Genomic DNA, 25682 nt, shown 5'->3' with positions numbered 1-25682 from the left:
TCGACCCTGACCCTGACCCTTGACCGACTCGTTTGAGCGGATTGGGAGCAAGGAGGAAGAGCGTGCAGCGATTTGCCCAGTGGCCCTAGTTAGGCAAGGGCAGATGAGGGGGGCTTGCGATGTTGTTGCAGCCGGAGGCGGAGGAGCGGCAGAGGGGCCAGATGGCATGAGAGTGTGCGTTTAGAGGTCCAGGTTCGAGCTGGAGGCGGCGAGTCGAGGCCCTTGAGGGCGAGGGCGAATGCAGATGGGATTGGTGGACGAGACTTTGCGATGTTGTCAAGTCGGAGCTGCACCCTTCGGCTGTCTGTGCAGGCTCATGCTCATGCTCAGGCTCAGGCACAGAACGACCCTGGCCCCTGGCAGCATCAGCATCGGTGGCACAGAGGCCGGCATTCCGTTGCTGACATAAGGCAGCGCCTGCCCTTTTGAGCAGCGTGCTGAGCAGCTTCCTGGACAGTTGACATCTTCCTCGACAGCTTCCTGGACAGCCTGCTGGACCAAGGCGGAGGCGGAGACGGGATCTGCTTCCCGGGGCCCACGTGGGGGCTTGCTGGCCGCCGTTCCTGACAACGATCTCGCGTTCTGTTCTCATGTTGGTTGGTTCCTGCTCCGCTACCATGTACTTGCTTGCGCTGTGCAGCCGTCGTCCCCTCGTCCCCTCGTCCCTTCCTGCTTCTGGGCATGGGGCGGTGAACGGTGAGCGGGAATGCCCACCGATCAGTGGCTCCTGCCCCACGACCTTATCCGCCCTCGGGGAAATGGCAACGACGATTGTACGATGATTGTGTCACGATTGTGCCATCACCATCTCAAGGCGCTTGCTCGCCTGCATGCCTCTGCAGCCCGCTCCCCCTCCTTCCCCTTCTCCTCCCCCTGCCCTGTTCGCCTGGCCGACCCTGCCTGTCCATTTACCCTGCTGCCCGTTTCGTCGTCTTCTGCCTCTTGCCCCTCACGACAATGTCGCCATGCAATCTAACGCTATGAATATCAGGGCCGATGGTCCAAACCACCGCAAAGCTGTCTAGCCTGAGATGACTTGACTCCGAAACCGAGGAGCAGCACATTCCGGCGCTACCTGGGCTCGACGACGACAACGACGACGAGAGCCCGTCCCACCAGGCACAGGTTCGATTCCTTCTCGATCCGTGTGCCCGCGCCTGCGCCTGCAGCTCAGGGTCTCATCGTCATGCGGATGCAGTTGCCGATTTTGGGAAGGAGGAGGACGAGCACGAGGGGGGGGGGGGACACCTCGGCATCCATCGACCCATCCAACTCTCTGCATCCATGTTCGTAGTGAGAACAAAGAGGCTGGACGCACGACCTTCGAAATACCTTCCATGTGGCCACGAAGAAGAATGGGAGGTCGGTCGGCGCCAGGGCCGACGGTCATCCTACGAGGCACGTGCTCGCCCTGACAGCCCGGACGAGAACGGGGCCCCAGGCGGGCAATATCCCTTACAGAAGCAGAGCAGTTGGACAGATAAGGTAGGCGGCGGATGTGGAAGAGGGGAAGGAAGATCAGACAGGCATAGGACAAATCTAACACCGAACCTTAACAACGGCCGCATCATTCGACGGGAATACTCTGGCCGAAGCTGCCCCAGCGTTGAACGTCCTGCCTTCCGACATGTTCCGTGTCAATTCCACGCGAAGCATGAGCTTGGCGGGGGGGGCTCCTGAGTCGGGGGCATGATAGCAATCCGGGGCTGCTTTAACAGTCGCCAAGGACGTTTGTGCGGCGTTGCCTCGGAAAACGTGCCCTCGCAGCGTTCGGCATGCCCTTGCGCACGCCTCGGTCAAATGGCCGGGAAGAAGGCCGAAGTAAAGCAGCGATGCCGAGTGGGGAGCCAATTGCGGAGAATTATCCGCGCAGGCAAAATGAGAGTCCAAAGAACCCCAAGTCTCGATACTTTGTCGGACGACCTTCCACCGCCCTCGACCCCACATGTTACGACCGCTGTCCCGCCTCCAACGCTCTGAAGCGGTCGCTCGAGCCGTCCATCCGCCCATGCTTTTGACCCTTGGCACGAGAAGAATGCCGAGCCCATGGCGAGAGTGGGGTGCATCGGAGGTACCGGTACAACAGGTCCCCCATCTGGCGGCCTTTGCCGCAAGCATTTCCCCTCGACCCCAGGTCATCCATCGTCATTGGGACCCCCCAAGGACCTCTTGTCGCATCGTGTCATTGGTCTTCCGGCCACTGTCAGATGGATCGGTCCACGAAAAAAAAAAACGATGCCGCCGACGATACAGCCGCGGGTCTCTGGCTTCTTTGGTGTGTTCACGCCATCATGCCGCCCTGCCATGCCGCCATGCTCATCTTCATGCGGGCCTATTACCGCATCCTTGCCTATCTGCCGTAGCATGTACTGTGTGCATCGTGGAGATGAGCCGACTTGACTCGGAACGACTTGGGGATGCGCGCACGAGATGATTTATCCTCTCTTCATGCCCCTCCGAAACCCCGAACCCTTTTTTCCTTATTCCCTCCGCACCTTTGAATCTCGATCCTGATACTCTTGCCCTCTCATTCATCCACCCCTGCGACGCATACCTCTCGCCCTTTCTCCAAGTCGTTTCTCCAAAAGTGCCAAACGTCAGCCAACCATCAAGACCAGCTTAGCCGGGGGGACACACACACACACCACCGTCCCGAAGCAGCCCATCACATCATCACTCGCACGCCCGCCAACCCTTTCTCTCAAAGTGCACCTTTTCTCGTGTACCTCCTACACCAACGCCAACGCCAAACCCAAACCCAAACCCAAACGCCCGAGCCGGCCCTGTCTCTACTTGTACCCGCGCATCCCGTGTCCATCACATTCGCAATATCAAGTCGGGTCTCATCCTGTCACCGTCAACCTAACTCCCCCCCTCCCTCTCACTCCTGCCTGCCACTCGTACGCCTCGGTCACTCTCCCACTGCAACAATCAACCACCCAAGGAAGACGCAGAACAAGAAACACTGCATAATCTCTGGCCATAACTATACAGTCGGCCAACATCCCACGCCCATCCAACCACATCCCGCACTTGCGACACTCCTCGCAATTCAGCTTAACGCTTCCGGCACGCGACAGGACCAACCGGCGCTCTTGCCCCCCACACATCATCCTTCTCCTCCGTTGCAACTTGACGGCAGCGACGTCCTCGGCTCAGCCAGATCGCGATCTCCCTGCTCCTCCCCGCAGGCCTCAGTCAGGACTTAAAGAGTCCACAGTGATCGGCATTCTCTCCCCGGATATCGAGCCCCCCAAAACTTTTACTTCACTGGCATTCCATCACCCCACCCCTTCCCTCCTCTTCATCCGCAGACTTCAGTCAAATCGGCAGCCCGCCATTTGAGCCCCAAGAAGACAAGAAAAGAAACGAAAAGAAAAATAGTCAAAGTGTTCCACTCAGCCTTCAGACGTCCGTCGCCCGTCATGAACGCACCCAGCCAGTCCTCCTCCTCCTCCTCCTCATCCACACAACAGTCGCCCGCCGCGACCATGGCCCCACCACCCGCCCCCTTGGCCGGCCAGGCACCATCAACCGACGCCTTCCTCCGTGACTTCACCCTCGTCGCTGAGGCTGCGAAGCGAGCGCAAATGGCCGTCATGATGCGCGACTTTGAGAGCGTCGGCCTGTCCTGAGCAGCGCACCTCTAGGCCTTTTTCTTTCCCGTGGGGCGGGAGGCTCGAAGCGTTTTTTGACGGAGGTGGAATCATGGCATTCAAATTATTCTAGCATAGCGGGACATCGGGATTCGGCGTTCACGGAGTTATTCTTCGGTTTTCTTCTCTTGTCAACTGTCCCGAAGAGGACTTCTATCAATGATTACAATTCATTACTTCTTTATCTATGCTTTTCGCAGGTGTGTGCAACGGTATTGTGTGGTCTCATGTCGAAATGTGCGGTGTGCTCTTGTTCTCGGCCACTCCCCTCTCCTTTTCTGTCCTGCTATGTCGAAAAGGCGCCAGGGCCCGTCCTCCGCCTCGTCGATGGCGCGGCTGTCGGCTCCGAGGTGGCCTGGCTGCCGTCGGGCGTCGGCTCCATCTTCGTGCGCCGCTCGTCGAGCGGGTGTCGGCGGCAGCAGCACCCCATGATGGCGTGTACGAAAAAGGCGACAATGGTGGCGGTCGAGGCGACCCACATAAAGGCGAACATGCGAGCGCCGAGGTTGGCGCGGAGGTTGAGCTCGGACTGGGCCGTGAGGGCGTACCTGGCGACGACGCTCATAGCGGTGCCGAGGATGCTGGCGACGGTGACGAGGACGGCGTCGAGAAAGGCGAGGATGGCGAGGGGCAGCGACCACCAGCGCGAGCGCATGGCGACGGCCGACACGAGGAGCATGACGAAGGCGAGGCAGATGCCCGAGAGGAAGAAGCCGAACATGATCTGCTGGGCGAGGCGCAGGACGGTGAGGACCGTCGTCACCTCCTTCGGCAGCGCGATGACGGCGCCGGTGAAGAGCTGGCTCGTCAGCACCTCGATCGGGTTGAACCACCAGAGGGCCTCTGGCTTGAAGCACTCGGTGACGCCTCTGCGCGGGGGCCTGTCAGCAGGATTCCTGTCATGTGTTTCGCCGAAGGCGCGCCTGGGACGCGTACTCATCGCTGTATCCCTGGCAAAAGTTCCATAGGCCGATCTGGTAGAAATCGTGAAGGCCTAGCGTCCTGGCGTTGGTGTTGAGGAGCGTGGCATCGGCGGCGGTGGAGATCGGGATGACATTGGCGACGTCGAGACGGAAGAAGAAGATATCTCTGAGGACCGGCTTGTTGGACGTATTCCCTATCAGCACGAGAATGAGAAAGATGATTGCGATCAGGTAGCAAACAGCAGCGACAATGACACTGTTCCGTCGTCGTGCCATGGTGTTTGGCGATACTTGCTACCAACGGGGTTGCAAGACTGCGCCTTTCCTCGTTTGCGAGGAGAATCGGTCGCGGAGGTATGACGGCACCAGCTTAGCCACAGGCCCGGTGGGGTCGTGGCAGCTCAAGCTGTGCACGCCGTGATGGTTGCTGGTTGTTCTTCCCCGAAGCAAGACGACCAATGCTGACCCAACGCAGTGGGAACAAGGTAGGAGGAGGATCAGAGCTGTACCAAGGGCGCGAGGTCAAGCCGGTGGCCCAGCAAAATGGTCCCTCGTATATACAAGTACCTACCTACCTACCTAAGGTAGGTGCCTTACATTACTCTCCTCTGGGCCCTGTGTCTTGGACACAGCCCTGTCGATCATACCACACGGTCTGCGATGTCTCGAGCGTCAATGCCAAAATCAAGCTGAGAGAGAAAAAAAGGTGCTAGCCAGCCCACAAAGCTGCCATTAGTCTGTCGAGGTGGAGGACCTGCAGCTCTGATGATGCGTTGGCCGCCGACGGTCAGGCCGTAGCGTAACAATAGGCTGCTTCGCGTCTACAGTCGTCACCAGGCTATGCGGCCACATGGTGGAGTCGCAAGTCAGTCTAGAACGACTCGTGTCTCCCTCCCAGATAGGATTTTTCTGCCCCCTAAGATCGCCTGCAGCTTGCGTGGTTCCGGGGCAAGGCTTTCCCCCCCTAAGCTTCACTGCTCTTCTGCGCCTGGTTGGGCTGCTTCGGGGCGAGAACCACAACTCCGAGGAGCGGCTGTGCCTGCCGCCCGTGTCCGAGTGGTGCTGTGTCGTCAATGTGGGTCATGCATGCCCTGGCCCCGGTTGGAATGGAACGAGAAGGGACTTGTGTTCGAGCTTGCCCAGTCGCAAATTACGTCATGTCTCGTAACGCAGTGCCAAGACATCATGCTCTACATTGTACCTTCCTACCTACAGTACATGTACCTAGGCTTGCTAGGTAGGTACCTACAACCAGGTGCCTAGCTACCACCTAGAAAGGCGCACGACATGAAATGCTGCATGCTGTTCGAGACTGGCCTGCCTTGTGAGATGCAGGACTGAAGGCGGAGAATTATTGCATTTGCACGAGAGTCTTACGGCTTCCATATATGCCCATTTCGGATACTGAGTGCTGGACAAACAACGCGTGCAAAAGAGGACAGTGCTGAACGACGCTACGTAGGTCCACCATACCCAGCTTACTGGGCCGTGCTATTTCCTCCCCGGTGGCAGTGAACTGCTGATGTGGTGAGACCTGTTGCCGTCCACGGACAGTGGCAGGCGGACTGGTCGCTAGCTCCCTGACTTGCGCTGGCCGGCTTTTGCCCATACTAAAGATGGTCCCATCCCTCATGTCCAACATCTATACATTCACTCCAATCTCACCGCTCAGCAGCACCCTAGCGCCCTGAACGCTTGGCTTCGTAGCAAGCAGAGGCCGTGGATTCCGAGCGGGGGCCCCATTACCATCATTTCACATCATTACGAGGCTGTTCCTTTATTGTATCGAGCGAGCAACACCCGCGACGTTCGGGACCTCTGACGATGGCTGGTTCGCTTGCCACTACCTGCATAGCATTTGCCGCCTTCCACACTTTCACTCACCTTGCTTCCGCTCAGGAATATACAAACTCTGACGGTCTGGTCTTCTTCACTGGTTCTAATGGCGTAAGCTTTGGCGACCCGGCAACACCCACCGGTCCCTACACTGAGCCTACAGAACGGGTCACGATCACGCAGACCAGGCGTCCCGACGATGTTACCTTTAGTCGTCCTTCGACGTCAGGCACCGAGACAGAAGAGTCTCGTGTCACGACATCAACAGAACAGGATTATACAATCATCACCGGCAGAGAGACGAGCACTAGACTGAGCGGTAACTTCTCGACCACGGCCACTTCGACAAGTGCAGAGCCGGTCAATACCCAGCCCTGCAACAATTATGTCGAGCTCTGTGAGCGCAGGTACAGCAACATCACCGAGGTTGGCTGTCACAACTCGCCTTTTGTACGACAGAATAATGCTGCCTCAAACCAGCATTACGAGGTGACGACTCAACTGCACGACGGGGTGCGTTTCTTGCAGGCCCAGATGCACTGGATAGATGGCCAGGACGAGCCTCATTTCTGTCATACGTCATGTGACCTTCTAGATGGTTAGTCGTGTACCTTTCTCCATCTGCCGTGCCATGAGCTCCGCTAACGTTTTGTCAGCCGGTCCCATAACCGATTGGCTTACAGAAGTCAAGGACTGGGTCGAAGAACACCCTTTTGACGTGATCACTATTCTCCTAGGCAATGGCGGGTACGGTGATGTGGCTTACGCGCCCGCCGAGATGTATGTCCCTTGGATCGAGTCAACTGGCATTCTGCAGTACGTCTTCCAGCCTCCCGTAAGGCCTATGGTGCTGAACGACTGGCCGACACTCGGCAACATGATCCTCAAGGGCCAGCGGGTCGTTATGTTTATGGACTATGAGGCCGACACAGAAAGATTCCCCTGGCTCCTCGACGAGTTCACACAAATGTGGGAAACACCTTTCAACCCTGTTGATCGCGAGTTTCCCTGTACCGTCCAGCGTCCTCCGGACATGGAAGATGACAAGGCTCGCGACCGTCTGTACCTGTTGAACCACAACCTCAACTTGAACTACCCGCTCTTCGGTAGCGACGTACTAGTCCCTGCCGTTGTATTGCTGAATGAGACAAATGCTGTCGAGGGATATGGGTCGCTAGGCGTGAGCACCCAAGGCTGCGTGGAGGACTGGGGCCGGGCGCCCAACGTCCTCAATGTGGATTTTTACGATGTCGGCGATGGCTCGGTATTCGAGGTTGCTGCGCAGTTCAACAACGTCACCTACAACCGAGAATGCTGCGGCAGGGCGCCGAACGGCTCCGCGCGTCCCACCATTCCTCTGCGGATAGAGGTGGTCTTACTAGTAGCCTTACTGATTATGATACATGGATAGAGCATATGCAATAGAATATTTTTTTTTGGTTTTCTCTTTTTTTAAAAAAGAGCCTGTGATGAAGAGCAGGGGGCAGTGACGCCGCTCCGTATCACTCGAAGCCGCACGAAGTAACACTCCCAGAGAGCAAGACAGCGCTGCCGTAGTATACCGGGCGCTGGGTTGGGCTCAGAGCTCAGACCCAAGCATGGCGGCGTCACAGAGATGGATAGCCCACCATGCTGGCCAGAGATCAATCATGAACAACAGCATCCACACATAACGAACAGAGTACGTAGAGGCTTCGGTGGTCATCTATTGAGATGGTGCAGTGACATGAACTGCTACTCTGAAGGGTATAATGCTCGCGCGAGGCCTGTCCCCGCAACCAACAGGTTCATGCCGTCATGCCTTTTCCTTGAACCGATCCCCAACGCCGTTTTTTTTCCATCCTTGCGCCGCGAGGCGTTTAAGCCTGCTGGTCGGCAAGGATGTCGGAGTCACCGGCATCCGTGATGGCCATAACGCCGACCTGTGGTATTTGTCAGAGGCGTGACGATTGGCAGCGGGGGCACAATGGTAACTTACACGGAAGAGCTTACCGCAGGCGGTACCGAGCTCAATCTGGAAGGGGGCAAATGTCAGCCATTTGAATAAGCCCTCCAAAGCCTTGTGAAAGACTTCTTCTCTGGGCAGGCCGAGGGATGACGCTGAGCGTGCTTCCACATGGCCGATAGCAAGAGGAGGCACGGAACCAGTCCGTGTTTGGTGTAGGCGAAAAAGTCTTCAACTTACGTTGGTGCCAGTGAAGTGGTGGACAGGGGCCTTGGAAAGCATGGCGTAGTCTATTCAGGGAGCAATTAGTGACGCTCAAGGCACAATGCGAAATGAGTAGTACTCACACTCGAGCTCGGACTTGCGGAGGGGAGGAGTGTTGCCAGCGATCAGGATGAGCTTGGCCTTGCCGGAGCGGAGGCTCTTGAGGGTGCTCTTGTAGCCCATCACGACCTTACCGCTCTTGATAACAAGGGCAAGCTTGGAGTTGCTGGAGAAAGGTCAGCCGGCGATCCTCGAATTGCAGTCGTCGAGCATCGTCCTGCTGGCGCAAATCGAAACTTCAACCAACGGAAAATCGTGTGCGGCAGACAGGCCGATGCGCGAGCCGACGTGTTGCCAAACGTACATGCTGTTGGCATCCTTCTTGCTCTTCTTGATGGGGGCCATTGTAACGGTAGTGTCGACTGACGGTGATCCGGACTGGGTGGACTGGTCGTTGGGCGTTGGGCGAGGTGGTTGACGATGGCGAGCTGTGGTGAAGGGGCACTGAATTCGTGGATTTGTAAAAAATGGCAATTTTCGTCAGCCCGAGCAGGGGCGCCGCGCCCCACCGGTGACTCCCCACCGCCTGATGACCAAGCAGCCAATCAATCCACGGCGGCGAGAGGCGAACCCTAAAGACCCGAAGTCTTCCCGTGCTTTGAAATCCACCTAGCCACTTCACCTGGGCAAGTTTTACAAAACGAGGTCGATTCTCCCCGCCCAACCCGACCATCAACACCAAACCACCCGACCGGAACCCCCGCGAACACCGTCAAAATGGCTCGCCGTCCCGCTCGTTGCTACCGGTACTGCAAGAACAAGGTCAGCAGCCGCTCCCCTGCTGTTTTCGAGATTTTCGCCCAGTTGGAACTTGTCGATGGAATTTCAGGCGTCGGAGAAGGATTTTGGACACGATGACGAAATGCGATCGACGAGGAGAGTCCGGCTGGGCAGGAATTTCTCGAATTACAACAGCAGTGAAATGCATCGAAATTTGGGGGATAAAAAACACTGACCTTCTTTCCAGCCGTACCCCAAGTCGCGGTTCAACCGTGGTGTCCCCGACCCCAAGATTCGCATCTTCGACCTCGGTCGCAAGCGCGCCAATGTCGACGACTTCCCCCTCTGCATCCACATGGTGTCGAACGAGTACGAGCAGCTGAGCTCCGAGGCTCTCGAGGCCGCCCGTATTTGCGCCAACAAGTACTTCGTCAAGACTGCCGGCAAGGAAGCCTTCCACCTCCGCGTCCGCGCTCACCCCTTCCACGTCGTCCGCATCAACAAGATGTTGTCGTGCGCTGGTGCCGATAGATTGCAGACTGGTATGCGTGGTGCCTGGGGCAAGCCCAACGGCACTGTCGCCCGTGTCAACATCGGCCAGATCATCATGAGCGTCCGCTGCAAGGATTCCCGTATGTTTCAAGTCCCATGTTCATCGACATTGCACTGAAGGCTGGCGCTAACAAATCACAGACCGTGCCGTCGCTCTTGAGGCCCTCCGCCGCTCTCAGTACAAGTTCCCCGGTCGCCAGAAGATCATTATCTCCAAGAACTGGGGCTTCACTCCCCTCCGTCGTGAGGAGTACCTCGAGAAGAAGGCTGCCGGCCGCGTCAAGGTTGATGGTGCCTACGTCCAGTTCCTTGCCAACCACGGCAACCTGGCCCAGAACATCCGCCGCTTCCCCGATGCCTTCGCCGAGACGGAGGCATAGAGGATGTTGTCGAAACATCTGGGTGATGAATGGGTTTCTAAGGATTGGCGTCTAGAGTGAAAGCACGTCCCGTTTGGGACCTTGCTACGGTAGGGCCCAGATAGGAATTTGATCATCTGCATTCCCATGACCAGAGATGTCCCATGCCGCATTTTGTGATGATCGCATCAACAACCCTGGCCATGGCCGTGATGCCGAACTGTAGAGTTTCAAACATGACTTGGCGCTTATATTAAAAGTTGGTAAACAGCAGGGTCATGACAGAAACACCGACTTGCGTATTGCTCAACAACCACTAGATCAATAGGAAGAGCTCGTTCTTACTGTGCCATTTCATTCGCAGCCACTTAGTTCTGCATTTAGGTTACCTAGCAATGGCGAATCAGCAGTTGACGAAGGCGGGTAGTTTCCCCAACCACCTGACCTCGCGACATGATGTGGTGATGTGATCGCGATTCAGGTTGTCAATCCCAGGTCATACTCCGCTCATCGCCTGCTATGCACACCTGCTTTCTGGAAAGAGCAGCCGGGTTGCCAAGGTTCTTTGGACGTCATATTTGCTTGTTTGAAATGCTGATTCGTGAGTCTTGGTAGGCCCAATAACACAGTGGCACGCGGGAGGCAGTCACCGGCAGTCTGGACAAGGTTCTCTCCTGAGTCTGTAGAGTTGTGCGGTAGAGAGCGTTGCAACATTCAGCTTACAAGGCATCCAGTCGGTCCATTCGGCGGGCTGAAGCTTCGACTAAAGTACCTAGGTCTTATATCGACATCGATGTCTTAGGTAAGGTACGGCAAGTACGAAGCTAGGTAGCCTGCGATGTCGCCTGGTTGGTTCAGTGAGCTTAGCTGGGTCTCTCCTGCGGGACTCCATTCGCTCATCGCTTCCGCCTCCAGGCACATCATGGGGGGACCCGAGACGAGTAAGGCGTCAACGGGTGTCCACTGCACGCGACGTGGTCGGGAGGCAATTGATCACATCATGCAAAGCTGCTTGTTGGGAGAGTGTGCGCCACGACTCACGTAGCGCTCTTATCGCCCGCTCAAGCCAACCCCCTCTACGTGTCAGTTTGGCAGGGCCGTTGGCAGTGAGTAAGTACCTGACCATTCGCATCCCCAGCATCAGGAGGCATTTCTTGTTCGTGTGTCTTCGTTTGCGCGACCATTAACCGTCTGCGTTCATTCTTACGGAGCTTTGTCGGAAAGTTGCCCTTGACTCACATCCTCTCTCCTCAATACCTCCGATCCGACGGTCTTCGAGTTTTGGCGGCTTTCCCCCGAGCCTAAAGCGGTGACGCTCGTTGACGCTGACCCCACCCATCCATCTTATCGCGTGACCCAGAGTCCATTGCTCTGATAGCGCACCTGCCGCTCCGGGCCTCTATGTACACCACCGTCCGCTCCTGCTCCTGCTCTGTCCTCGCCTCCTCGATCGGCCTGGGCATCTAACCTCTTCTTCCTTTTCAGGATTCACGCCCATCTCAGCACGATACCGCCTGGCTCAGCCATGGCCTTCCACCAGCAGACACGCCAAAATGTGCAACGGGCAATTCGTCCCGTCGCAGACGAACAAGACGAGACTCGGCTTCACAGCCATCGCCTAGAGCAAGCCACTCCCGAAGACTCCCAGACGTGGGTGCTCTTCTCGCCGGCCACCGATGCCACAACATCGGCCTCTTACCTGAGTGATGCGGAGGAGTCAATACCGACTCCAGGACGATCACGTCTCAGCGATATTGGCAGCCTCAATACGGTCCCTCGCTCCAACCAAGACACAGGCTCCCGTCATTCGGTTGTACTCTCTACGGCTATCGATGACGAGTCAGTCGAGGACGATGCCGAGCTTGACAGCTTGGACAGCCACCTGCCCGACTTTCGCACATTTGCAAGTGCCTACCAACATGTGAACAGTTCTCAACATGCCGCTCCTGTGCTGCCAACACACGATGGGCTCGGCTCCTTCAGGCTTGACCACCCGGTCGGACCCGAAGTCCAAGACCATCTGTATGCGTTCGAGCAGTTCAACCCCAGGCGAACGCGGAGGAGACGGGAGAGCCTGGACATGGCCGAGTTGCAATTGCAGCAAGAAGAAGACCAACAAGCACACAAGATACAGAGAATAGAGGCTTGGCGACTAGAGCAAAGCCGCGTCTTGCTCGAAGAAATCCACAAGGAGACAAGACGCAGGAGGAAATCACAGTCTTCGGCGCGACCACAAAGTCAGATGATGGGAAATTCAACATTATCTCTCGCCGAACGGGAAAGGACCACAGTTGACTTGGCAGAGCCTGACAGCATGGATTGGCATGAAGAGGCATCTCCCGACAGCGACGAAGACCGTGGCTTTTTCGCCCGGCTCACACGCAAGGTCATTCGTGACCTCATCGGCATTGATGAGCGGCTGCTTGCAATCCTCCTTGGCGAAGCACTTCCAGAAGATGATATGTCAACAACACCAAAGGCAGAAGATTTGGCAAAAACACCAACACCCGAGATCGTTGATGGCTCGTCTTGGCAGCTCCAGATTCTCGATCGCGTAGCGCGGGAACTTGGCCTTATCGTCAACCAGATCTCTCCACACCCCCATCCTGGCGCCTTCTCCACCTACACACGTATGCAGCAGATGCCTCTACCTTATGCTGGCTTGCCTGCCATTCCCGAAGCCATGGCCGATTCATCAAACACCCAAATCACTGTTGACGCATCAACCAAAATGCCCGAGTTCAAGCCAACGGTGCCTCACCAGGCACAGCCCATGGACATTCCTGGCGGTCGGGGCTTTTCCGACGGTACGCATGGGGCCACATCTCGTGCCGAAGCCAATGCAACCGCCTCGGCGGCGTTCACACAGTCGGAATGGGAGCAGGATCTTGATGTGAAGCTGGTCTTCCGTTATCTTCGCTCTCGGTTTTCCTCACGCTCGTCGTCGACGCCAACCTTCACAGCGGGCACATCTCACCTCGCCACCTGCAGCACCCAGGATTCGGCGGCCAAGGCGGCGCGGGTACGGCAGCATCACCCTCTTGTTGGTCGGACGCGGCCGCAGGCTGAACGTAGAACCTTCAAAGCTACAGCACCGGCAAGCCCGGCTGCGGCGAAGCGACACGCCTCTAGCTGCGCAAGCCATAGCACAAGACGCTCAGCGCGGCGGAGTAGCGTGTCATCGAGACATTATTGGGATATCGGAGGCTCGCTCAACACGGGTTCTATTATCGCATCGGCTGGGCCCATGGGCAGCTGGGGAGAGATTTGATGACGCAGCGCATGACGGATACAGATAGAAACGGACAAGAACACGACCTGGCGAGTGGCATTACAAGCGGGGCGTTCGGGTTTGCTTTAATGTGCCTTGGAAATTTCGATACGGCGTTGGATTGCTATTATTGCAGGCTCAATCACATATCAAGTCATCTCAACTTTCGGAATCCTCAGTACCGGACCTTCGCTGTACACTTGCGTATCGGGACGCAAGGATCTTGAGCTGACGACTGGTGTGCGGCACCCTTTCCGTGCCGTGCAAGCGAAGATCTGCACTCCCCTTATCGTCTTGACAGCGTTGTGTAACCATTGTACATGGGAAACAGGGCGAGAGTCAGGCGTGTCATTGCCAGCAATCGTACTGACGGCTTGTTTCACGTTTCACAGCCGCTTGAAGGGGCAGGCCAAGCCAGGGTAGGGTTCAAGGAGGGCCTGAGGGTGCCTGGGCAGCCTGCCTCGAGGTGGGGGATTGGCCCTCAAAATCTGGAACTTAGCGCGCTGTTCGGACATCTACGGGGGTTCTCCAGCGCAATGGGGACAAGGCAGGTGACGCTAAATGCTGTGCAATGGTCAAGCTTTTACTACCCCTGACCGTCCAGGCTTGTGTTTGACCAGTGACTGAGAACCGCATAGTATATTTTCGTCAACCTTGTCACATCACCATGCGTTGGGCACTGCATTCTTTTGCAAGGGAACCAAGGCGCAACCGTGTGCTGGAGGCCGCGTTTGACTATGCTTTGAGCCAAGAACAATTGCACCATCGGCAACGGAACACAGCTTCTTCCTTCGACCACCGAGTCCTGGCATCTGTCGCAAGCGTCCTGCTTCCCTTAAGTACAGAGGCCCGAGAACAAACCGGAATCCGTGCCATTGACAGGTGCCCATGCTTCCCCCTGATGTCGATCGTGCTTAGCCGCCCCGATATTCCATCTCGACATGCCCCCACTGCTGACGACAACGCGTGCCGAGGACTTGCAGACTGCACGTACCGGGCGGAGACAGCCAGCAATACGACAGGTATATCAACGCCATTCTGTGCGGTTTCCATGTTGGCTGGGCGATCTGGTTCGTGGGCTCCCTGGTCAACTATCGGGCCTGGAGCTGATCAGCTTGAAGGCCTGGTCGTTGCACTCTCCATGCCGGGTCTTCATCTAGGTACCTAACTCAGGTACTATAGCCGACTGACTGATGTCATCAAGCGATGGGCAGGGGCAAGCAGATCGTACTTTCTTTTAGTAACACGGCGGGGCTGTCGATGAACAACAAGTGCCGTGGTACACCATGCAACAGGCAAGTAAGGGCATCGACACCTGCCCAAGAAGCCACTGGGATTGCATGTGGCAGGTTCAGTAGGCCGATATGATGCAACGTCTACACCACTCTTGCCGCTTACTCCCAACAGCCGAATACATGAACAGCAGATTGTTCTGATTTCTATGAGCCATCAAACTTCTTAAACCACCTCAGAACACCAGCCAAAAGTCTGTAAAGGGTCGCCCGCTCGCCTCCACGCCTACTGCTCCCATCACGGACCTTCTTGACCTTGCGGCGGGCCCTTTTCATCCGGACTCCCACCCTGAAACGTCTTGCCTCAAGCATCCCACCCCACCCCTTTCCACGCTCTCACACGTTGCCCGGCACAGCGTCTGCTTCTTCAGCTGGTGAATGGTACACGGGCCGACGAAGATAGAAACACGCCCGGAACAATATCCCTTGCAGACTGCTGCAACGCGGACAGTGGATTGGTTTGCTGTCCATGTTTAGCGATGCCCAGCTGCCGCTGTTAGTTCGCCTACACCTCTCCTCTCATTCTTCACAGCTGTTTGCCCTCCCTACAACATCGAACTCGGCCACGAGAACCTCGACGACCCCGTGTCATTCTAAGCAACCTGCTCCCAGCTACCAGAAAAAACGTCTGGGAAGACCGCGCACTTGATTCGCGCCCCGTCAGCTAACGAGGCGAGACGACCTTGTTGGGCTCCTGACCCCTTTACCCTGTCACCTAAGACCGCTCTTTCGATACAATCGTCCCATCACCCCCAGAAATCTATTGGACGAGGTCGACTCCTCCGATACTAAACGACCTTGTGTCGGCCTCTTTTGTATTTCCCCTCTAGTCTCCTGTTTCACTCGGGGTTCCTCCAAGTTGATTCTCCCTATAACACCTCTCGGCAATCTAGCTCCTCGTGGTCCGTCTCCTGTCCTTTCCCTCTGCCCTCTACATCTCATTCATTGCAGGACAATGAACGGGCATGCTGGTACAATACACTCGGTCTCTCACGAGGAGACCCTTGGCCTTCTTGACGAGAAGTCCTTTTCCGACGTTGATAGTGAGAGTGGACATGCCGACATCGAGGTTAGGTTCGGGGTGCCTGGATGGAAGTCTCTCACCAGAAGTGGCACCAGCTATGTGCGGTCCATACATTGGAGGGTCGTCATTCTCCGCATGGCCATATTTCTACTTCCTAGCTTTGTTCAGAGCCGCTTTACACGACCGCAAACTCGAACCGACAAGTTAATGCCCACCTCTTACCTCGACGGCATGCGAGGTCTTGCCGCCCTCTTCGTCTTCTTCTGTCACTATTTCTACCAGGCGTTCATCATCGCTGAAGGTTACGGCTCCGCTGCGCACAACTACCATTTCCTCAAGCTACCTATCATTCGCCTGTTCTATCAAGGCCCCCCGGCAGTCTGTTTATTTTTCGTCATTTCAGGCTATGCTCTGTCCTACAAACCGTTGAAGCTCATCCGCAGCCAAAACTATGAAGGCTTCGCTTCGACAATGAGCTCTTTGACATTTCGACGCATCATCCGCCTCTACCTGCCGCCTGCCTTCTCAACTCTCATGGTCGTCATCCTTCTCCGATTGGGTGTCTATGAGTGGACCAGGACGTTTGCCAACGATAGGGCTTACATGAAGAATGTCGTGGAGCCTCACCCTGAGCGCCTCGCAACGAGCTCGGAGCAGGTGTGGCACTGGGCTTGGAGCATGTTCAAGTTTGTTCATGTGTTCGGCTGGAACAAATTTGGAGGCAGCACCTGTGAGTGTGGGATTCCCCCGAAAGGAAGGAAAGAAGGCTGACTAGCGCGACTTCAATAGCGTACGATGTTCATCTCTGGACGATTCCGGTTGAATTTCGCTGCTCGATTTATCTCTTCATCACCACCATAGCCGTTGCGAGGCTGCGAACGTCCGTGCGATTTCTCACCATGTTGGGCATCATGTCCTTCACGTATCGCAACCAGCGATGGGAGCTCTTCCTCTTCTACAGCGGCATGGTCCTCGCCGAGCTCGACCTGATTCGAGGTGCCCACAGCCCCGCGCCGGCTCTACCGATCCTTGAGAAGACTTATTCTAAGAAGAGCGCTCTTGGTGGTGTTATTTGGGCCATGATGAGCATTCTGGCCTTGGTTTTGATGTCACAGCCAGATGCCCGGTGCAGCGACACGCCCGGATGGAAGTGGCTGTGCTCTATGATTCCTACCTGGTGGCAGGAAGAAGGATACCGATACTGGCAGTCTGCTGGGGCCATCCTCTTTGTGCTCAGCGTCAGCCACTCGCCCAGGTGGCAGAGATTCTTCAACACTGCACCAATCCAGTATTTCGGCAAGATCAGTTTTGCCATGTACTTGGTACATGGCCCTGTTTTGCATACCGTCGGCTACATGATTGAGAAGCAGGCATATGGTATGACGGGCATCGAGGGGTGGTGGTACAATGCCGGGTTCGTCCTCAGCTCGTTCGGTTGTGTTCCCGCCGTTATCTGGGCGGCTGACGTCTTTTGGCGCTTGATCGATGTTCCCACTGTCAAGTTTGCCCGGTGGTTTGAGACCAAGTGCATCAAGCAACAGTGAGGTGGCTGGGAGGTGCGTTTTGACAACATCTGATACCCCTCGTTGAGTCTGTTTCTTTTTCCTTTTGTCAGACAGTGTTTGATTTTGGGCCACCATTGTTGATGAAAATGGCCGGGACGGCGTTGAGTGTGGGTGAATATTGGCATGGGCCGGGGTACTGACTGTCTGCCCCGAGTCCACATGGCGTTAGGTACTGGGGCGGACCAGTGCACATATTGAGTGCAACCTCACCGCAGCTGTTAGCCTTTGCTAGAACATAATATCACAGAATATATGTTTCATTTGGCATGTGGACGGTGCTTATCATGGCATATAGGAAGCGTCATCCAAGGGTATCACATTCGCTTTTGCCTTTGAATTAAGAATGGACGTGTGCGGCCGGGACCTCCTCAGCCGACCATGCTCCTCTTGCGGCCCCTCATGCGGACGTCTTCCAGCTTGCGCAGAACCAAGGTCGACTGCTTCGCAGGCAAAGCCTCCTTGTAGCCCTCCAGCAACTCAGGGAAGAGGGATTCAGCGCGGGGGTGGGTGCTGCCGTAAGCCCGCTCCAAGACGTACAGGTCGACGGCACGGTCCTCATCCATGGAATTTTGATAGGCGAGACCAAAGTCGATGAGAACAACGTCGCCCTCCAGCGCACTGTCCTCACCTGCCTCGGGTCCGGTCCCGGCCCCGGCACCAGCCCCGGCCGCCGCTGTTGCCGTCGTCGGCTGGAGGGGCGGCCGCAGCATCATGTTGCTCGTCGTCAGGTCGCCGTGGATGACGCCCGACTTGTGCAGCCTGCCGACGGCGGCACCAACCTTGCGCATGAGGGCCTTGAGGTCTCGGTCCTCGCGCAGCCTCCTCTCGGCCTCGGCGCTCGGGCGGCCGTCTTCGGTCTGCAGCTTGACGGCTTCCTGTTGCTGCTGCTCCTCCTCTTCCTCGGGGACGGCGCCCAGGGCGGCGGCAGACGACGCAGGGGCGCGGCCTGCGGGATGCCGCCTGTCGAGCCAGTTGTTGACGGCGACGCGGACGGGGGGCCCGGCGATCCACTCGAGCATGAGCCAGCCGGTCGTGTCGTCGAGGGCGAGGACGGCGGGGACGAGGACGCCGTCGCGGCGGCACTTGTGGAGGACGCGGGCCTCGGCGAGAATGCGCGTGCGCGTGAGGCGGGCATCGAGGATCGGGTGGCGATAGGGTTTGGAAGGTCGGTATTTGAGGGCAGCGGGCCGGGAGGGGACGAGGTAGGTCGTCTTGTAGAGGCGGCCTTCGGCGCCTTGGGTTATGAGAGTCGGCGTGGGGTCGGCGTGTTGGAGGATGGGCGGCAGGGGGAAGGTGGTGGGTTCGGCCATTGTGGCTGCCGGTGTCTGGGAGGATTGGCTCGAGAGGTCTGGTGGTCGTCGAGGGATATCGCGGGAAAGGCTTGTTCGATGGTTTGCGATGACAGACGTCGAGATTGATTTTGGAGGGGTCATTCCATGTGGGGGAAAGTTTCCAGGCCGTGTCTCGTCTCGCAACATGTTGGCGGGGTTCGTTGGTGGGGTTCGACGTGTGCTGGCAGTTGGCAGCCGTGGCAGTTGGCGGGCGCCAGGCAGGAAGGAGCTCATGGCAACAGCGTTGGCTCCATCATCCTGTACACTTCTCCGCCAAGCATCACCACGAAAGGAGCGGCCTTTCCAACAATCCTGTTTATCAGTCGTTCCTGGAAGAACCAAGTGGTATTCTCGGACTATTCTTGGTGCACATTCACCAAAAAAGGATATCACATGCGCATCAAGTCTGCGGTGGTGCAACTCCCCCCACGACCATCGGAACGATGCCCATCTCACCAAAGCATCCTATCTACAACTCTCCTTGGATTTGCACACCACCGACAGCTGTCCATCGCCAGCGACTGATCGCCTTGACAGCAGACAAGTTGCCACACGAAATAGCCTATTACTGCCACCCACCCATCTACAATTCCACCCGCCGTACGCTGGGCAGCGAACCGCTGCTTGGCAATATGCAGGCTCGACTGCAGGCTGGCGGCAAAGCCGCGAACGCCGGTGCACTTGATCACCTCTCAATTTGAACAAATTGCATATCCCTTCCCCCCCAAGGATCTGGATGACCACCCATGGCCCCGCCGAGGCATGTACCTCAGCGAAGGATGCCAATCTCTCTCCTGCAGCTGATGCCCCTCAGCGGCCGAAATGTGCCCTGTCCCGAAGCTGCGGGAAGGTGAGCGTGGCGGATGGCGAGCCCCTGGGAGCTGTAGGAGCGGACGGATACTACCTTTGGGGCGGGGTGGGCTGCTGATTCCCGTACGCCTCCTCTCGCATCGCCGGGGCATGCACACACCTGTCGGTCGGGTTCTCCTGCGCAGAAGGTAAAGGTGGTGGGTATCCAATTGTCAAGGGTCTGGCCGTGGCAATCGAGAATGTGTGTGCGTGCGTGTTGTGTAACCTGCGACCCCGACGAAATTCGCCTTCTCTCAATAGCCCTTTGTCCTCGAGCCTTGTTCAGTCAATACAGGACAGCCATGGTCAGAGACCAAAGCAACACGTTTTGATTCTCGAGAGCGCGAGCGCTTGTTCTCCCCCCTCGCTGCCTGCTAACAACACCAAGCTTGCTCGGTTGGCCCTCTTCACCATGAAAACCTTCAGGTTGGCCCTCTTCGCAACGACGCTACTATCCAACCGCTTCGCGCTCGGCGAGGCTCAGCAGTTTGGAGCCATTGAATTGTCGCAGCAAACCATCGTTCCTCGATTCTTCGTCGACGCTCCCCAGCTCGTGCAGCGCGACGGACCGCCGTGTCCACCCGATCGTCACAGATGTGAGTGAGAGAGAGGCATCATCAACGTTTCCCCGGTGCCCCAGCCAGGCGCGTTCCTTGACTAACGCGACCACCTTGCGCGACCCCACAGGCATCGACGTTGGCCAGGACAACCTCTGCTGCGCAAACGATCACTATTGCTACATCAACCCGGAAGGCAAGGGGAAATGCTGCGCCATCGGCTCCAACTGCGACTCGGCCTGTGACGCCACGGCCTATCAGTGTCCCACGACCATCACGCGCCAGGGCACGACCTCGACTTCGAGCGCGTGCTGCGGCCGCAGTTGCCCGACTACCAGCTTCTTCCGTTGCGAGGATGAATTTGGCGGCGAGTGTTGCCCCCACGGCCACACGTGCGCCTCGAGCGGCATCTGCCGCAGCACCCGGACGCCGACCCCGAGCGCCCTCGTCACAGCCATGGACGCCGGCTGCACGGCCGCCACGCAGCGTGCGTGCCCCGACGAAGGCGGCTGCTGCGACGAGTGGATGCACTGCACGCGCGTGTCTGGCGACCCTTTTGCGCCTCGGCACCCGGACACGGGTTACACCTTTACCCCCGATTCGGGCGACGGCGGCTCCGGCGGGCTCTCGACGGGCGCTAAAGCCGGCATCGGCATCGGCATCGCCGTCGGCATCAGCGCCCTCTTCGGCGTCTTCGCCTGGGTCTGCATCATCCGCCGCCGCCGCCGCCAGCGCAGCCTGCCGCCCTCGGAAGGCCAACAGCAGCAGCAGACGAGCCGGACGGCGCAGAGCCCCGGCCAGACCGTCTCCGAGGTGACGGACCTCTCTCGCCCCACGCGCGGCCGCGGCCTGACGCAGGATTACTTTGGCCCTGCCGCCGTCGAGGGGCCTTACACGGAAAACGCCGCGTCGACGACCACGTCGCCTGGGCGCGGGGTGCCGGTGCAGGCCAACTCGCCTAACGACATTGCTGCGCCGGTCGAGATTGACTCGCGCATCACGAGGGGCATGGAGAGGACGGGGGAGACGCAGCCGGCCGCCGCCGCCGCTTCGGGTCCTGAGACAACGGAAGGACGGTTCGAGCTCGGCGTGGGAGACGAGGTGCTGCCGCAGCGGAATGGGTGGCAGTCACGAGTTTTGACACCGGGGAGCATGACAAGTGTTTCGGGGTTGGAATATCGAACGCCAGGTCCGTGAGGAGCCATTGCGCTCCTTGATTCTATTTCTGTGACAGATAGCAAAGCGCGGAAGAAAGACGCCCAGTGAAACGAATGATGACGATGATGACTCTGAACCGCCCCCGTCCAGCCTAAAGAAAAGCAAAATGAAAGACAAAGAAACCGGCCCTCCTGCTGCGTTGGCTACCATTTTTGAGAAAAGCAAATGAGAGGGGAAAAAAGTGAGAACCTAGTAGCACCGAGTAACCAACGAACAGAGTAAACGCCTGAGGAAGCATTGAGATATTATGCAGTCCAATAACAGGGGGGCGAGAAACAGCGAAACAAACCGGCTGACTTTTGCGTTGCGCCATTCTTTTCTTCTTGCTGAGAATACAATCCCAGCTAGCCCGTCTCTAAAAACAAAACCCTTGATGTAAACTGGAGAAATGCTCGCTCATCCTGCTGTTCCCCTAACGCCGAGGGGAATCAAAGGGATGAATACCGTAAAAATGCAACGCAGCCAAGCTGCGCAAGCCTGCAAAAGAACGCAGGAAAAACAAAAATCAGGATGCAGTGTCGACTCGAGAGCTCCAGCCGAATCACAAGACGCCACCAAAGGGCGTGCTCGTGCGCAAGTCCTTGACGAGATCCTCGACGCTGCTGAGGTGCCGCCCCAGGAGGGCCTGCTTTTCCTCCGTGCTCAGCGTGCCTTCGCTCTCGCTACCGGCGCGGCTGCGAGCGCTGGCGCTGACGCTGCTGTCGGCGCGCGAGTGACCGCGCTTGTGCCCAAAAGCGCTCGCCAGCTTGCTCGGGCTGCGCTGGAGCATGGCGGGTACTGAGTCGCGGGCATCGGCCCAAGGGATAGATGGGACCTCGGGCATGAGGTAGAAGTAGAGGAACTCGACCAGCTTGAGCTTGACTTCGCGGGAGGTGGAGCGGGACTTGAAGAGCGAGGTGACGGTGAGGAGGCCATCGAGGGCCTCGAATGTGCGGGTGTTTGTGGGTGTGTCGATGAGGGCGACGACAACGGTGAGGAGGGTGGCGGACTGGATAGCGGGGCAGTTGACGGGTTCGAGGAGGTCGAGAAGGAGCTGTATTCTCATGTCAGCGAGGAGCGAGGAGGCTGGGAGACCCGCACGGCACTTACGTTCATGTACTGCTCGCGCGAGAAGAGGGATTTGCTGGGCGGATGCAGCAGCAGTACGCCCTGAATGGCATCGAGGGCACTGAGGATCAGGAGGTCGTTCTGGCCATCGGAGCTCTTGGCCATGAGTCGGTCGAGTGTGTTGATCAACCGCAGAGCGACGTTCCACTCGAAGCCCTCCTGCAGTTTGAAGAACTCGCGGAAGGCCGGGTCGTCGCCAAGGGCAGCCAGAGATTTGCGATCTGGGCCGTCGTGCTCGTCGTTGGGCGCGTCGCTTGGGTCGGGTGACAGCTTGCTGTCGGAGCGCTTGTGGCCATTGGGTTTGGTGGGGGAGGAAGAAGAACTCGAACGGGACGGTGTCGACAGGCAGATCTGGGCAAGCAGTCCTTCGACCTGACGCAGGCCCTTGCGGATCTTGAGACCGTCATAGGAGGAGAGGTTGTCGAAGGCGAGAGAGAGAAGCGCTTCCATTGTGACCGTGGCGCCCTCGTTCGCCGTGAATAATGCGATGGGGTATCAAGTAGAATTGGAAAGACAGAAAAAGGAGAGTCAGGGTTTCGGTGGTGGTTTCGTTGATTGGTGTGATTTGTGTGGTTTGTGTGATTGAGAGTGTTGGACTTGTTGACGTTTTTGGGGGGTTTTGGTTCAGGGTGTTAATACAGATGGAGCGAATGGGAAAGAAAGGCACACGCTGCACTTCCTCACGGGCTGTGGAGCAGTGGACCGATGGAGGGGGAGTGTGTGCGAGACGAAAAGAGGAAAAGGGAAGGGAAAGGGAGCCAAGGTCGCGATGGATTCCAATGTCACGGTTTAAGGGTCAGATGGAGGTCGAGGGTGGTGTTTAGATGGGCGACAGAGCAGGTGCATCGGGCTGCGACGACTGCAGGTGGCCCGGCAACCGCAAGGGACCAGGGGCTCCACTCGGGCGCATGCATCATGCACAACGGCCCATCGAGCCTGCCTTGCCTGCCTTGCCTGCCAGTGGGCGCCCCCGCCGGCGGGGAAACACCCATTCCTCCCCCACATTTTGCCTTTTTTCTCCCATTCCGCCGGTTCACTCCTGCCCGTCCTGCCCGTCAACGAGGTAGAAGGTAGCACACCACATGGGCTCATGAGTCAACAGCCCACCTCGGAACATGCTTGGGTAGGTAAGACAAGCAGACTCAGAGGGTCAGAATGTTCGGAATTCTTACGACATGACCCATGGCCAGGTCAACCCGAGCATGCCCATGTCGTTGACACCTTACTGTCACCGGCAACCCAAGATGAATGGAGCCCTGCCAGCTCAGCTCACCTCGCCGGCGACGGCAGCTGTATACGAGAACTGCTCTGGCATCTTGAAGGAGCAGCAGCAGCTTTGATCGACCCAGTCTGATATGTCTGGCACCATTGCTGTACATGGTATCAGCCCATATGTGTCTCACCTCGGCTGTCGGCGCCGTGGCACAGTAGCAGAGCAGGTCAACACCAACGATGTGTAGTCGACACATTACAAAACGGCCACCACACGGGGCATTGCCCATGACAGTGCAGTTTTTTTGAGAGGAAGTATACAGGATGAATGACGTTAAACTAGGTGGTGCGTCTGACTGAGCCACCAGCACATACAGCTCGAGCCTCTGTGCAATGCTGCTTACTTCCGAACCCTGCGCAACACCGGCTCAAACGAGTCGACTGTTGTTGCTTCCACGCAAGGCGCGGATGAGACAGCTTCGAGTAGTGCCGCCTCTGGAAGATACCAGTGGTCCGCAACATGAGCACCTCGCAACCTCGTCGAGCCACCAAGGCGGAAGCCTTATCCAAACTGCATGGAGAAAACAAGAGCTTCGGGCACTCTGGGTCTGTTGCGGGCGTGCGGGCGTGCGGGCGTGCGAGTGCATCATGCCCCAAGAAGCTTAGCCCGCAAATGTAGGGCAATGTCCAACATCGCCGCGCATATCTGACCTGAGTGCCTGTTCGTGGCTCGTGTGTCGATTTTCTACTGTGCCCTCCTGCGCCCTTAGTGTTGCATGTTGCGAAGATCCGAACTCTGGATCTCGCGACAGTGTCTAGTGAGGCGATCTACTCAGAATGCGAGGACACTGAATACTGCCTACGATCAACTCGCAACACATGGCTGGTGTGACAGGCTTGGGCCATACCAGGCGCCAGGCGCCGGGCGCCAGGGTAAGGTGAGGCAAGCGGTGTGCCTGATCGCCGCTTCTCCACCTGTCACAGCAGCATACCCGCCCACGCCGTTCGCGACCAGGGGCGCTTGGGGCGCAACAACGCTGAAGTTTCCTACAGGCGACCACGAGATCAGACTGCACGACGCACGACGCACGGCGTCCTCGGCATGGCACAGCACAGCAGTCGAAATTATGCTGCCAGATTGGCGACAGGTGTGTGAGAGATTACCCAGGCCCGCCCACGGCCGTGGCGCCAATGAAGCGAGCCAGCAGACGCCGTCAAGGTGATGGATCTGACTTTTGAACGAGAGCGGTGGGTGGGACGGGCGAGCGAGATGAGTATGTCTGAGCGGCGGGGGCTTGCTTGACCTGAAGACCGCAGAAAGCCATCTGGGATTCGACGGCCAGCAAACGACGGCCAACAAACGGTTTTGGGGACGATGCGAGATGGTTCAGAGACATGGAGATCAAGCCGCATCCTCGTCGTTCGGGACCATCTTCTTCTCGGCCATCATTTATTTCTTCTTTCCAAGAATCTTTCCAAGAATCTTTCCAACGGCCCTTTGCACTCGCATCCATCCCGCCGCGGCTCCATACTTGCAGGCGATTGCGCATTTGACCGTCAGTGGTCATGACACGTTGAGGTAGGCGCACAGGGCCTGATGAGGACCTCGTCGTGTCACCACTTGTGTTCCAAGACCGAGCAAAGCCTCCGCGGACCCATTTGATCAATCCTACCCAGGCCTGTTCTGTTGGTTCTCACGAGTCCTGCCCCGGTCGCTCCGAGTATCGATGACGTCTACTACATGCTGCGGCGCTGTCGGCGTTGCAGCAACACCGACACCGACGACGACTCCAAAATCACCCGCACCCCGCGGTCAATCGATAAGAGCTCCAGACAGCTCTCGCGACACAAACTGCAATTCCTCTCCTCACGATCACGAGCCTGTCAGCCACAACGCGAATCTGCACCACCGTTGGGCGGCGGCAAAACTGCAACGCCGAA

At 57.5% G+C, this 25682-nt stretch overlaps 9 protein-coding genes across 9 annotated transcripts; 5 read left to right on the top strand and 4 right to left on the bottom strand.

Annotated features, from left to right (window-relative positions):
• Nucleotides 1-3942: 3942 nt before the first annotated feature.
• VDAG_08580 (uncharacterized protein) lies at nt 3943-5029 on the bottom strand (the record flags this gene model as incomplete). The annotated part of the gene is made up of 2 exons (XM_009652889.1): nt 4593-5029; nt 3943-4525 (listed from the first exon to the last, which is right to left on the bottom strand). Exons 1-2 carry the CDS (start codon nt 4853-4855, stop codon nt 3943-3945), a joined length of 846 nt encoding a protein of 281 aa, XP_009651184.1. The 5' UTR covers nt 4856-5029.
• Nucleotides 5030-6219: 1190 nt separating this feature from the next.
• VDAG_08579 (uncharacterized protein) lies at nt 6220-7855 on the top strand. Its single transcript, XM_009652888.1, has 2 exons — nt 6220-7013; nt 7072-7855. The coding sequence occupies exons 1-2, from the start codon at nt 6404-6406 to the stop codon at nt 7824-7826; spliced, it is 1365 nt and encodes a 454-aa protein (XP_009651183.1). The 5' UTR covers nt 6220-6403; the 3' UTR covers nt 7827-7855.
• Nucleotides 7856-8102: 247 nt separating this feature from the next.
• Nucleotides 8103-9116, bottom strand: VDAG_08578 (60S ribosomal protein L30). Its single transcript, XM_009652887.1, has 5 exons — nt 8989-9116; nt 8708-8850; nt 8601-8650; nt 8394-8429; nt 8103-8337 (listed from the first exon to the last, which is right to left on the bottom strand). The coding sequence occupies exons 1-5, from the start codon at nt 9027-9029 to the stop codon at nt 8275-8277; spliced, it is 333 nt and encodes a 110-aa protein (XP_009651182.1). The 5' UTR covers nt 9030-9116; the 3' UTR covers nt 8103-8274.
• Nucleotides 9117-9371: 255 nt separating this feature from the next.
• VDAG_08577 (60S ribosomal protein L10-B) lies at nt 9372-10662 on the top strand. Its single transcript, XM_009652886.1, has 3 exons — nt 9372-9446; nt 9652-10036; nt 10098-10662. Exons 1-3 carry the CDS (start codon nt 9402-9404, stop codon nt 10334-10336), a joined length of 669 nt encoding a protein of 222 aa, XP_009651181.1. The 5' UTR covers nt 9372-9401; the 3' UTR covers nt 10337-10662.
• Nucleotides 10663-11840: 1178 nt separating this feature from the next.
• VDAG_08576 (uncharacterized protein) lies at nt 11841-13586 on the top strand (the record flags this gene model as incomplete). The annotated part of the gene is made up of 1 exon (XM_009652885.1): nt 11841-13586. One exon carries the CDS (start codon nt 11841-11843, stop codon nt 13584-13586), a length of 1746 nt encoding a protein of 581 aa, XP_009651180.1.
• Nucleotides 13587-15833: 2247 nt separating this feature from the next.
• VDAG_08575 (uncharacterized protein) lies at nt 15834-17446 on the top strand (the record flags this gene model as incomplete). Its single annotated transcript, XM_009652884.1, has 2 exons — nt 15834-16632; nt 16692-17446. 2 exons carry the CDS (start codon nt 15834-15836, stop codon nt 17444-17446), a joined length of 1554 nt encoding a protein of 517 aa, XP_009651179.1.
• Nucleotides 17447-17835: 389 nt separating this feature from the next.
• Nucleotides 17836-18777, bottom strand: VDAG_08574 (serine/threonine-protein kinase BUD32; the record flags this gene model as incomplete). Its single annotated transcript, XM_009652883.1, has 1 exon — nt 17836-18777. The coding sequence occupies one exon, from the start codon at nt 18775-18777 to the stop codon at nt 17836-17838; it is 942 nt and encodes a 313-aa protein (XP_009651178.1).
• Nucleotides 18778-20059: 1282 nt separating this feature from the next.
• Nucleotides 20060-21591, top strand: VDAG_08573 (uncharacterized protein; the record flags this gene model as incomplete). Its single annotated transcript, XM_009652882.1, has 3 exons — nt 20060-20243; nt 20335-21393; nt 21443-21591. 3 exons carry the CDS (start codon nt 20060-20062, stop codon nt 21589-21591), a joined length of 1392 nt encoding a protein of 463 aa, XP_009651177.1.
• Nucleotides 21592-21963: 372 nt separating this feature from the next.
• VDAG_08572 (cell division control protein) lies at nt 21964-22979 on the bottom strand (the record flags this gene model as incomplete). Its single annotated transcript, XM_009652881.1, has 2 exons — nt 21964-22455; nt 22512-22979. 2 exons carry the CDS (start codon nt 22977-22979, stop codon nt 21964-21966), a joined length of 960 nt encoding a protein of 319 aa, XP_009651176.1.
• Nucleotides 22980-25682: the final 2703 nt, after the last annotated feature.

Source organism: Verticillium dahliae, genomic scaffold (genome assembly GCF_000150675.1).
Source record: "Verticillium dahliae VdLs.17 supercont1.21 genomic scaffold, whole genome shotgun sequence".
In the NCBI taxonomy this organism is placed as follows: domain Eukaryota; kingdom Fungi; phylum Ascomycota; class Sordariomycetes; order Glomerellales; family Plectosphaerellaceae; genus Verticillium; species Verticillium dahliae.
The sequence above is the reverse complement of the archived record's forward strand: the minus strand, read 5'-3'. Positions and strand labels throughout refer to the sequence as shown.